Genomic DNA, 13,598 nt, shown 5'->3' with positions numbered 1-13,598 from the left:
GATTACATTTTCCACCACAATTTATACAGTCTGTTCTAATGTGATGGTTTATGTATTCTCTCCCCCATTAGACTGCCAACTTCTGGGGGACAGAGTCTGATTTTTTTTGGTTTTTGTTTTGTCTTTGACTCCCCAGTGTTTTTAACTTCCCAGTGCTCATTGATTGATTGATCTATAAAAGCAGAGAGAAATTAGTTGGTAAATAAGAAGTGGTTATCAGCTGGCAATGAGATTAAAAGTAGGAGAAGGTCTTTTTGGCAAGCTGTTTTCAAGTCTAGATATGCCAAAGTCAACTACAATGACTCTTAATCTAGAGCAGATTCCATACCAGAAGTACTACCATAGAAAAGTGCTAAGTGTTTATTTCAAAATAGAATAAGGAAAAGCAGAGTTGATATAATTAATGGTTAATAAGAATTGAAGTTTGACATGAGAATGTATGTCATTGTAGTTAGGTGTCTGAATTTCTTTTTAGCATCCTTCTTTTTTCTTATCCAGGCTGAAGCAAGAAGTCCAAGGTAGTACTGTAAATCTTAAAGACAGAATGGACATTAGGAAACAGGGCATGACAAAAAGGAGGGGTGCTTGACTTGCTGACAACCTTGAGTATTTTCTCCTTGCTGGAAAGTCCTACTCAGGATAGAAGAGAGTAAGACTAGGCAATATGGATCCCTGAGAAAATAGGGATCATCAGAGAAGAAAGGAAAATTATCTTTATTTATTACTAATTTATTAATAGGCTCTTTGTCTTTTTGTACTGTATTGTTAGCTTGAATACTTGCAAGTTCTCTCTTTTCTTTTCTTTTTCTGGTTTGTTTGGGATTTTTTGGAAAGGTAGGGAGGGGAGAGTGAACTAAACATAACCAAATTCTGATGTTCTCTGGGAAATCTCTAGGTGGGGAAAATAAAAAAGGGAGTGAGTTATTGAGAAAGAAGCCTCTGAGACTGAACAGAGTCCATACAGACTTCAAGCTCTGGTTCTGGGCAGTGGGTTACCTGAGGAAGGGAGAATTATTTTATCAGAAGTTTGTAAAAGGTTTGGGAAATTTCAATTGTGCTGTGTACCCTACTTCATCTAACTGACTCATGTGCAGCCTGATTCTATGTCAAGCTACTGGATTCTATTGGTAATGAATGATGATGTGATGAGGTCCAGTCAAGTTCTATTGTGAAAAATTATTATTTATTAAGTGTGCCAGAGTTTAATCATGTATCGTGTGAGACCATTGTTTACCTCCTAACCTTGTTTTAAAATTTTCAAACACAATTATGAGAATTCAAGTATATAATTATTCATCTGCAGGTTCTATTATTTCAGTGTCATTTCAGTTATATCTGACTCTTCTTGACCCCATTTGGGATTTTCTTGGCAAAGATATAACCAAACAGGGTTGAGTGAGCTGCCCAAGGTCAAATAGTTAGCAAGTATTTGAAGCTAGATTTGAACTCATGAAGATGGGTTCCTGATTTCAAACCCAGTGTACTGCCCACTTTGCCACTTAGCTGCTCCATAGATGCTAGAAAATTCTAATGAAGACAAAGAAAAAGTATTTACTTAACCACTTATTTTACTAGACACTGTGCTAAGCAAAAAGCTTTACTTTAAATAAATTCTTTTTTTTCCTTTTTTGGTGAAGTAATGGGGTTAAGTGACTTATCCAACATCACACAGCTAATAAGTATCAAGGGTCTGAGGTCACATTTGAATTCAGGTCCACCTGACCCCAGGACTGGTGGTGCTCTATCTACTGCATCACCTAGCTACCCCTTTAAACAAATTCTTAAAAATGAAAAGCAATATGTCAAAAGAGTACTGCTCAAGAAATCAGGAGATTTGGGTTCTAGGGTCAGATCTAGATCTGTAACTAAATGGAAGGACTGGGGCTTTTGGAAAATATTAAAAACCTAGGGGGACTCTGACAACACTTATTCTTTTGATTGGATAGAAACAACTGAGCTTAGCACCTGATTAGTAAGAATAACTAATTAAAGCAAGAAGGTACCAGATAGATAGCTTTCCACTCTTTCCTCGTGCCATCCCAAGATGAGCCTAAATTTATCTTCCCAATGATGACTTCAAATTAATCTAATAAACATATATTAAATGCCTACTGTGTGGCAGACACCATGCAAAGTATTGGAGATAAAATGGATATATTAAGGACCTCCCTTGCAAGGTTTTGGGGTCTGTCTTCTCACCATAGTATTGGAGGTGCTATTCCCTTAATTCAGATTTGATCTGTGATTGGATGAAAAAGAGTAACTTGCAAGTCATCAACCATTAACAAGTTTACTTTGCCCTAAACCAGCAAATGTGTAGCTAGGATGACACAAGAATAGAACAAATACCCTGGAGGCAAGAAGATTAAAGTTCAAAACCAGCCTCAGACATTACTAGCTGTGTGACCCTGGACAAGTCATTTGATCCTGTTTGCCTCAGTTTCCTCATCTGTAAAATGAGCTAAAGAAGGAAATATAAAATTACTCTAGTATTAGTAGCAAACATTCTAGTATCTTTGCCAATAAAACCCCAATTAGGGTCATAAAGGTACAACTAGAACAACTTCTCTGCAGAATATTAAGCTAAGATGATTACTTATTATACCAGCTAAATATTATATTGTATAATAATATCTATCTCTCAAGGTCAGAAATTGGGTGACATCAATTTGGTCAAGCATGTAAGAAGAAATCAATGTTTAATAGATGTAATAGCTGTGCTCCTGTAGACCAGCTGAATCTTGGCCAGCTAGGAAATGCTCAAAAACCATCCTGGTTTCTTTTGCTCCCATCTTGGATATAGTAGTCCTGTGGTGATAAATGGCTTCTCTTCCACATTAAGAGCCATGGTCTTCCTGACGGGGAATAGCACACACCAGATGAGGCACTGGGGTCAAGGTAAAACCAACTTCAGCTGTGAGGTCAAGGTCTTCTGGCTCTATTCCTGGAGCAGGCTTAAATGTAAACTTCTGGAGTAAACCTACAAAGAGCAGGAAGAGTTCCATCTTCGCTAGGGATTCTCCAATACAAACCCGGCGCCCTGAAAAAGGAAGGAACCAACAATTTTGGGATGAGCAATTTATACTGATGGGCTTTGAAATAATAATGATAGCTGGTAATTATATATATCATTTTAAGGATTGTAAAACACTTTACAAATATTATCTCATTATAAGGGTTATTGTTATCTCCATTTTAAAGATAAGGGAGGGAAAATTAAATGACTTGCCTAGGATCACACAGTTGGAGTCTGGATTTGAACTCAAGTCTCCCCTGATGCCAGACCTAGTGTTCTATCCTTTGCCCTATTCATTGCCTCTAGTTACCTTCAAAGTTCATTTCTGATACCACTTCTATTATTTTTGAAGCAATTGGAATAGTGACTTGCCCAGGGTCATATAGCTAGTAACTATTTGAGGCCACATTTGAACTCAGATCCTTCTAACCCTGGGACTTATGCTACATACACTGTGTGACCTAGCTGGCTTCAAATACCACTTGAGCCCTTTTCTGATCTTCCCAGTTGCTTCTCAAAAAATTACCTTACATTGATGTCATATATACAGGATGTTTCCAAAGTCTTAATACAGTATAAACTTTACCTTGTATTTTGTATATACTTCATATATATATATATATATATATATAGAGAGAGAGAGAGAGAGAGAGAGAGAGAGAGAGAGAGAGAGAGAGATACATAAGATTTCCTCTGATAGAACATAAGCTTCTTGAGGACAGGGATTGTTTCACTTGTGTCTTTGTATTACCAGAGTTTCAAATAGTACCTAAAAATAAATGCTTGTTGATGACTTGATTGATGTACCCCAGATAAAATGAACTGAAGGACATTCATTAGATTAAAAGATCCTTGAGGACAGTTGGGTAGAGCAACATCCTAAAGTCAGGAAGACTCATCTTCATGAGTTCAAATCTGGCCCCAGACATTTACTAACTGTATGACTCTAAGCAAGTCATTTAACTTTCATTGCCTCAGTTTCCTCATCTGTAAATAAACTGAAGAAGGAAATAGCAACCTACTCCAGTATCTTTGCCAAGAAAACCTCAAATGTGGTCACAAAGACTAGAACAAAACTGAATAGCAAAAATGGGAATAATAATATTTGTAATATTTCAAAAACTTGTTATGAAGAAAGTATCAAGTAAACCCTGAAGCCTAAACTTTCAGTGTCCTAGGCAATTTTTAAGACCATAAATTGCATTCAGAGCTCAAAGCTAAAAGAATGAATGCTAAAAAAATAAAAAATGAATGCTATATGTTTATATATTTAACTAGGGAAAAATAAAATGAAATAAAGTTTTTTTTAAAAGATTATAAATTGTAGAACAGGTGTTGATCTGTATCACTGGAGGGAAGTTCCTCCCTGGGAATACCTATATCAATGTAATTGTTGATATGATCCAAAAATTTTGTGTTCCAATTTCACAGTTGGGGATAATGACTGAAGCATGGAGAAATAATTTGGCTTGATTAACTTCACACAGTCAGCTTAGAGTAGAGATAAAGTTAAAACATAGCTATTTTTCTAATAAGTTAGGTAGTCTGCTCATGTCAAAATCTTGTGCCATGAAAGTTTCAAGTTCCAGTGGGACTTTCTAGTTCATAGTTGCCCATTACCTGTTGTTTTATCTTTCATTCTCAAAAAAGACCATGACAAGGAGGTGATGCCATGATAAGCACGTGAACTGGATTTGAGTGAGGTGGTGTGCTTAGTCCCCACCCTCACTTTCTCCTTCAGAGCTATCTGGATCCAATGGCCAGATATGAACCAGGATGACTGGACTGGAGTTGGCCTTGGATGCAAGGATATCAGGGCTCAAGGTCACATAGTGTGTATCAAGTGTCTGAGGCTAGATTTGAACTTCTGTCCTCCTGACTCTAAGGCCAGTGCTCTCTTGACTACACTACCTAGTTGTCCCACATTACCTATGTGCCCTGAGTATGCATCAAGCTATACTATATATAGGCATGGCATAAGGGAGCAACACACAAGAATCTGGGTAGAACTCTGATCCTAAAAGATAGGCTTTAACTCACCCTCTTCCCTGAGAGAGGTCTCTAAAATAAGCCTTTGACATTTAAGGACATTTCTTTAAACCCATCACCTATATTATACCAAAATAATCTGCAGTTAGATCTGTTGTAGTTGATTGACCTTAAGTACCTTATGCTCACTGAAAAAGTAGGAGTATGGTATGAGTTCCCTGACACTCTAAGGGCATCATACAAAAGTTCATTATTATTATTATAGTCATTGAGAAGTGATGGGAAGGGGGAGCAGCTCCACTCCAACTAATTGATGCCTTGGCATGTCAATAAATTGTTTTTGTCACATTTTCTGAATTTACTAATTGACCAGAGCGAGGCCCAAACCAAGATTTCTTTTAACAGTCATGGCAACCATGAAGGGATTCTTCACTCACATGGCTATCACTGGTAGAGTTCACTGAGCTGACACTTAGATTTTTGTTCGATTATGTTTTAGAGTGAATTCTCTCAATGGTTAGTCATCCATGAAGTGGTTGGAGAATTAAACTCCCCAAAGATAAGGAGAAGTAAGTCCTGACCCCAAAATGATTCTTTCTCATTTGTGCACAAAGAAAAGGAATGGCACACATAGAAAAAAAGGCAGTGGTAAGTAGATAGTCATGCTTAATACTAAATACCCTAAGCTGCCACAAGACAAGGGGATGGTCCTACCCTACATTAGATTGCCACAACGTACTGGCATCCATATGGGACTGGCATAGAGTAAGCTTCTTTCCCACTCCCACTTAGACAATCTATTAAAAGCTTGGGATAAGGAAAAATTGCCTATTCAACTGAGAATATCCAAAATTGGAGTAATAGAGCTTTGTTGTGGAATCTTTGATTATTCTGTTATGTTTACTTAAAAAAAAACAAAGCAAACCAAAAAACAATGCTGAAGAACTAGATTCTAGTTTAAGGTCACTAGTGCTTATTCAAATTAATTTGGCACTTGCAGCAAAGATTAGAATGATGCAGTTGATAGAGGAATGGTATAGATTCGATTATGATGCTGCACCATGAGTATGATGAACACTAAAGTGGGGACTGCAAACTCAATCATTGAGAAAATCAGTCTCAGAGATCCCCATATTTTAACCTTGCTAAACCTTTGAGTACAGTGGTCAATAAGGAGAGATTAAGGTCCCTTTAGGATTAATCTTATCTCCTAAGGGTTACTCCCAGGATCTGAGAGCTAGTATTATCTCTCAGTGTGGGAGAAGAGCAAAAGTATCACTAATCCCATCTCCTCATTTAATAAAGATTGTTTACCATTATATGTAAATTGCTTTATTGATTATAAAAGCAGCTCAGATTTGGAATTTTGTGCCTGACCCCACTCCAATTGCTTGATGGTTTTGTTTTGTTGCTTTTTGTTGTGGTTTGGGTTTTTTTTGGCCATAACAAGATTCAAAACACCAAAGTGAGCAAATAACTTTTTTTTGTCTCAAAAAAAAAAGACAGTAGGAACATAATGGGACAGTGGAGCATAACCTCTCCAGACAACAGGAACTCCAGGAGTTTCTAATTTGTATTGATGGAAATCCACCTCACTGGTGAAATTACAGGTAAGGACCAAGAAAAAGGAAATACTAAGCATCATCAATAATAATAACTCATATTTCTCTAGTGACTCACACATACAAAATATACCTTACACATACATGATAGGTCCTGTGAAGTGGATAGTATTTTGAAAAATTCTGTTTTGCAGATAAGAAAATAGTTACTAATCAATGCCAGGCATTGTCCGTAAGGGCAAGAGAGGTAAGATGAGTTGCCCAATGCTACATAGCTTAGAAAATCATGGAGGCAGGAATCAAAAGTATGTCTGTATCCAAGAATAGGACTCAGTAAACCACACAACACTCCCTCTCCCATCTCTATATTTTTGCATTTGCTGTCCACATACACACACACACACACACACACACACACACACACACATAAAACACACCTAGCCATACTGATTTGAGAATTCCTATGTTCCCTGAGTTAGTCAGTTAATAAATATTAAGTACCAGTGCTAGCCACTAAGCTAAAGATACTTAATGAGAATACTTAAAAAAGGGTTAAAGACAGTCCCCTGCCCTGACCTCAAGGAACTTACAATCTCAAATACTACCTTTTATTTAAGGGCATATATGGGCATATGGGGCAAGTGGGTGGCTTAAAGATGGAACACTGAGCCTGGAGTCAGAAAGTTGTTGTTCAATGATTTTTCAATTAAGTCCAATTCTTCTTGCTTTTTTTTTTTGGCAGAAATCCTGAAATGGTTTGCCATTTTCTTCTTCCTGAGTTGTCAGAAAGTCCTGAGTTCAAATTCGACCTTAGACTCTTAATGTGTGACCCTAGGCAAGTCACTTAATCTCATTTGCCTATTCACCTCAATTTCCTCATCTATAAAATGAGTTGGAGAAGGAAATGGCAAATAACTCTAGTATTACGAAAATTCCATGATAATAATAATGGCTTGCCATGGTTCACAGTCATGAAAAGTCAGACACAACTGCATGACTGAACAACAACAAATAAAAAACTGCTTAATTCCCCTATATTTAGTTATTCCTCACTATATCAGCTGGTAAATATTTTATATTTACTAAGATATGTACTTGTATCTCCCCTATAGATTGTAAACTCTTTAAAATCAGTCTATTTCATGTTTTTATCTTTGGATAAATATAGTAGGTGCCTGATATATGTTTGTTGGTGGATTGATTGTTATGTTGTCTAGGTATATAGTAGAGATTTACTCATAGGAAAAGGAGTTCAGGTGACTCAAAAGAGAAATTTCAGCTCAAATGGTATGCCCTGATTCACTCAAGTGTAAATTCCCTGAAGTCTGCAGGATGGGAAATTATGGACATAATAAGGAACTCTCTTTCACATACATCTGCTTTCCAAAGTTTCTGTTTCTACACAATTATCTCTCTGAAGAAAGTCTGGAATCACATGTGTCTTCTCTCAAAAGAGGAAGCAAAAAAAACAACTTACACTCTCCAAAGCTTTTGTACCAATTCTATCCCTCAGATAATAATGATTGTCCTTCATTCTTGAATTGTTGAATAATCAATATACCAAAGAAGAAAGCTTTATGCAAATGTTCAAGCTCGAGACTTAAGGTACCTAGAATAGAGCCCACTACCACTACACAAGTCATCTGACCAGGACAAAGTAATATTATCTCTATAATCCTGATAGCTATGTCTCTCAATCTAACCTAAAATTTTGTAATGTAAATGTTCTTTAATTAATGTTGTTCATTCTTATTGCATTTGCAGTCCACTTAAAATCCTCAAATCTTTTTCAGACATGTTGTGATTTAGTCATGTGTCTCTTGGGATGTGGATATTTGGGGATGTTGTTTTTTTAATCTAATTTTTAAAATTCTACTCTAAATTTAGACTCTGTCATCCAATATCATCTATAAATTTAATAAGCATACTACTTATGCTTTTTTATCAAAATAATTAAAACAAATGATCAGTAGTAGAAGGCCTAGCAAAAATCCCTGGGTAACTCTACTGAAGAACTCCTTTCAGGTTGACATTGACCTATAAATAACTACTTTTTAGATCTAGAGTAGATTTTCAACCAATTTCCAGTCCACCCAACTGTATTATTTTCTATTACATATTGATATGTCTTTTTAAAATCAAGGAAATTTTCTAGTATTGAATGCTATGAGTTAACCTCACACAAAAATCATAGTCACAAACTGCCTAAGGATAGTTAGGCTGGTCCAAGTCAGTTAAAGTTGGATCTGTGGTCTCCTTAGAAATTCCCTGTGTATGGGGCGGCTAGGTGGTGCAGTGGATAGAGCACTGGCCCTGGAGTCAGGAGTACCTGAGTTCAAATCCGGTCTCAGACTCTTAATAATTATCTAGCTGTGTGGCCTTGGGCAACTCACTTAACCCCATTGCCTAGCAAAAACCGAAAAAGAAAAAGAAAAGAAAGAAAGAAAATCCCTGTGTCTGCACTTGGGGATTGTTGTCTTAATCAGATGTCACCATACCCCTAACCTACCTATACTTCTCTCCAGACTTCTGATTATTTTGCATTTTATAACAGTTTCACAAGGCTATACCTTCCCTGAGATGCCCTCCCTGCTGAAGTGTTTTTAAATTTTTTTGCCCCTCTTGTGTTCTCCAGTATTTCAATGCTCTTCGGTATCCTGAATTGCAATTCCCTTTCCCCTATTAAAGACCCTTGTTCCTCTAACCTTTGTAGTCTTTTATTTAGGGTTGATATTAGTAATGAGCATGTTGTTTAAAAAATAGCATATTTAGTATGCTCTGAGTCAGTAGGATACAGTGGAAGAAGGATTGGTCTAGGAGTCCAATAACCTGGATTCTGAACCTGACACTGACACGTTTTCCTGGGCAACCCTAGAAAAATAACAACATTTCTGAATCTATAAAATAAGGGCAGTAATTCTTATACTGCTTAGATGAAGTTAAGTGGTACAATGAATAGAGGTCTGGGCCTGGCATCAGGAAGATATGAGCTCAGAAACAGGTCACCAACACTTCTCAGCTATGTGACCCTAGGCAAGTTACCTAGCCGCTGTCTACCTCAGTTTTCTCAACTTTAAAGGGAGGATGTTAGGACTTTCAAGGTTATTTTGAGGATTAAATGAGATTATATTTGTAATCTCTGTGTATTAACACAGTATCTGATATAGAATAGTCATTTAGTAAATTTAGTAGTTATTCCCGTCTTTCCTTTGCTTCTTTACAGTTATCATTATAATTATTATGCTACTACTACTGTTTTTACTACTACTACTACTACTATTAACTACTGCTACTAATACTATTACTATTACTCCTATTCCTACTCCTACTACTGGAAAAGGTTCAGATATTTAAAAAAAAGTCAACATCATCTAATTAGGCTGGGCTGAGCACATATTTATTTGCATTTTGGTTGTTGGCATGGACTTGGGCAAAAGTTATTCCATTGGTTCATTTTAAAGTCATTTTATCCTGACAAAAAGGTGGTGCAGGGTGTAACACACTAGTATTAGGAAGACTTGAGTTCAAATTTGACCTCAGATACTTACTATGTTACCCTGAGTGAATCACTTAACTTCTGATTGCTTCAGTTCCTTCAACTCTAAAATGAGGATAATAAGCACCTACCTTCTAGCATTGTTGGGAAGATCAGATTTGATCAAATGAGATTATATTTATAAAGCCCTTATGATGATAGAACCTGACTATATTAATAAATGCATATTCCCTTCCCTTATACCTTCTCACATTTATTTCTCTTTTACATTTTACTAGCCTGCATCCTGTTCAAATCATCCCAGGAAATCTACTTAGCAAAACTCCCAAAAGTCTGGTAGCAAAAGAAATTCTGTACATTTACCCTCACCCAGAATGCCTTTAGTGACTATGAAAATTAGCTTGGGAGTAAGACTGAAAAGGGACATGTACAGCTGGCAACCTTTACCATCAGAACTTCAATCAACATCTTCCCTCTATAAAATGAGCAGATTGGTTTAGATAACTTCTAATGAATCCTTCATCTCTTAATTCTAATTCTGTGATAAAAGGGCAAGAGTAAATTGGTTTTCAGAGGATGGCCTCTACATTGGAAAAAGTATTGCCTCTTCAGTTAATCAATCATTAAGTATTCATTAAGCATGCCAGGGACTGTCCTCTATCTCATAATCTGTGACAACAAATATAGATGTTCATAGAACTTCCTTTTTTTAACATATGATAGGAGGAATAAAAGTAGAAAAAAATATGATGGAATAGATGAAGATTTGCATCTGAAGACATATTTAGCCCTATCACATATAGCCTGTAGAACTTTAGGCAAATCACTTAAAAACTTCTGAGGTATCTCCTAGCTCTCAATCTATGATCCATAATCTATTTGGGGCAAAGTGTCCTCTTTTAAAATATAATTTGTGGAAACCATTAAAAATGTTCCTAGAATCTTTCTTTTTTTCTTACCTAGGCCAAAAGGAATGAAGCAGTCTTTCTTGACAAAGTTTCCAGTGGCATTAAGAAAATGAGCAGGGTTGAATTGGTAAGGTGTCTCCCACTGTGTTTTGTCTTGGAAAACAGAGATGAACAGGGGAATCACCTCTGTTCCCTGAAAGGAGAGGAAAGAGACCAGCATTATTACAGAGACATACTTTTCCCATGTAGGTCTAAATATCTCTTTTGAATGAACTTCATTAGTGTTATTATTGTCATTTGTCCTTTGACCTCAAAGAGATCCAATGACAGCATAAGTGTGATATCCTGATATGCTTTATTCTCCCTCCTTTCCCTTGAAGAGGTGGGAGACTAAGGGGGATAGAATATTGCACTCACTATCATATATGGTCTTTATGGCAGTTGGCTTTGCCTCACTGTTTTTCTTTGTTACAAAGAAATACTCAAGGCGGGTGGTAAGGGGTGGTGGAGAAGTATATCAGAAAAGACTTATTTAAAAACAAAAGATACTAGTGAAACTTTTAAAAAGCTTTTTCTCAAAGTTTTTCATGGTGTGCTGCCTGATTTTTGCCAAACTGCTTTATTTTCTCTTTTTAAATTCTTTATTACAAAAGATGACTTGCTGAGTAAAAGAAGGAAGATATATTTTTCAATGAAGAGGATGTTAAAAATAAAAAGGGCAGTTAGTGGTAAAGTGGGCCAAGAGTCAGGAAGACTCATCTTTCTGAGTTCAAATCCAACTTCAGACTCTTAATAGCTGTGTAACCCTAGGCAAATCACTTAATTTTGTAAATGGCAGCTCATTATATCTTTGTCAAGAAAACCCCAAATGGTTCACCCAGTACAAAATTGGAAATGACTGAAGAGCAATAACAAAAATTTATTCTATTTGACCCCAAGGGACAGAACTAGAAACAAAATTAAATTAGAATCGTCATAAGCATGATTCTAATTCAATATAAGGTAGAACTCCCTATTAGCATTACCCCAAATAAGATGGACTGCCTCCAGAGTTAGATAATAAGTCTTCCCCACCTTGAGTGGTTTGGAGTAGAGGGGATAAATCTTGTCACCAAATGGACGTTGGACAGAATAGGAATTCTTTGTTGAGCTCATCTTGAATTAGATTACCTCTGTGGCTCTTTGTAACTTGAGATGCTGTAATCAAAAGCTCGCTAAGCTCACTTCTAACCCAAGGTCATCCACTGCCTCCTGGGCTTAATGGTCTTAATCTTTGTCTTTGTCTTTGCCTCTGGACTTCCAATGACTCTGGAGGAAAGTGAGGGTGATGACATTACACAGCTCTACCCTACTCAAATCCAATTCACTTGCAAGTCAAGATATCACACTTATACTGTCACTGGATTTCTGAGATCAAAGGACAAACAATAATATTAACACTAACAACCCTAGGAGGTTCCACAAGGTTTAAATGCATTGATAAAATGTAAAACATTGACACACTGAAAACCCACCATCCCATGACCACATCAACAATGTATCTCACCTATAATTTCAGCATCCAAGTATAGAAGTGTTCATTTTCAAAAATTTAAATTTCATAATTTCTTCCTAACCATACATACCTTAGGAATTATGTATCCCCGAAATTTTACATCAGTAAGAGTACTGCGGGACACACCCATTGGCACAATATTGGCAAATCTCTGTATTTCGTGTATCACTGCTTCTGTGTATGGCATGTTTTTTCTATCTTGCGCCTGAGGATCTCTTCCAAAATTAATGACTTTATTTATTTCATCTTGAACCCTTTCTTGAAAATGTAACAAACAAAAAAAGTGAAAAGAGATAAGAATGAAGGAAAGATCAAATAAGCAGACCTCAAAATATATCATAAAACAGTCATAATTAAAACAACTAATATAGGTTTTAAAAAAAACTAGAAAAGTAAACTATGGCAAAAACTATACAAAGAAGAATCAGAAACCATTGAATTGCATAACCCAGTGATTAATAAGTCTGAAAACAAATTTGGAGATGTAACTTTTTTTTAAGTAAACTAGTTCTTTAGAATTCTTTAACCTGTTCTTAGGGTACCTAGGTGGCAAAGTGGGCAAAGCACCAGACCTGGAGTCAGGAAAACTCATCCTGAGTTCAGATCTGACTTCAGGCGCTTACTATCTATGTGATCCTGGGCAAGTCCTTTCACATTTACCTTAGTTTCCTCATCTGTAAAATAAGCTGGAGAAGAAATGGCACAAACCCTTTTGGTATCTTTGCCCAGAAAATCCTCAAATCAGGTCACTAAGATTCAAAAATGACCAAATAACTCCCTGTTCTTTGGCAAGTCTTTATTGAAATGCTACATTTTTACTATATATAGTATATGGGGTCAAATAGGATAAATTTTTGATATTACTCTTCAGTCATTTCCAACTTTGTACTGGGTGACCCATTTCGGGTTTTCTTGACAAAGATATAATGAACTGCCATTAACAAATTTTTACTATATATACTATTTATATACTGTATATATATATATATATATATATATATATTTTACTATATATACTACATATATATTTTACTATATATATACTATACATATATATACTATACATTTTGTT

At 36.2% G+C, this 13,598-nt stretch overlaps 1 protein-coding gene across 1 annotated transcript in view; it reads right to left on the bottom strand.

Moving 5' to 3' along the window:
• Positions 1 to 2,726: 2,726 nt before the first annotated feature.
• LOC141498839 (cytochrome P450 2K1-like) overlaps positions 2,727 to 13,598 on the bottom strand; it is a 66,140-nt gene continuing 55,268 nt past the window's right edge. Inside the window, exons 9-11 of the mRNA XM_074201915.1 lie at positions 12,597 to 12,784; positions 11,023 to 11,164; positions 2,727 to 3,040 (exon numbers count right to left, since the gene is read on the bottom strand). Of these exons, the coding sequence (XP_074058016.1) occupies positions 2,838 to 3,040; positions 11,023 to 11,164; positions 12,597 to 12,784 (533 nt within the window). The 3' untranslated portion in view covers positions 2,727 to 2,837. The remainder of the gene's footprint in view (positions 3,041 to 11,022; positions 11,165 to 12,596; positions 12,785 to 13,598) is intronic.

This window comes from Macrotis lagotis, chromosome X (genome assembly GCF_037893015.1).
Source record: "Macrotis lagotis isolate mMagLag1 chromosome X, bilby.v1.9.chrom.fasta, whole genome shotgun sequence".
NCBI classification, from domain to species: domain Eukaryota; kingdom Metazoa; phylum Chordata; class Mammalia; order Peramelemorphia; family Peramelidae; genus Macrotis; species Macrotis lagotis.
This window is presented reverse-complemented; position numbering and strand designations above follow the sequence as displayed.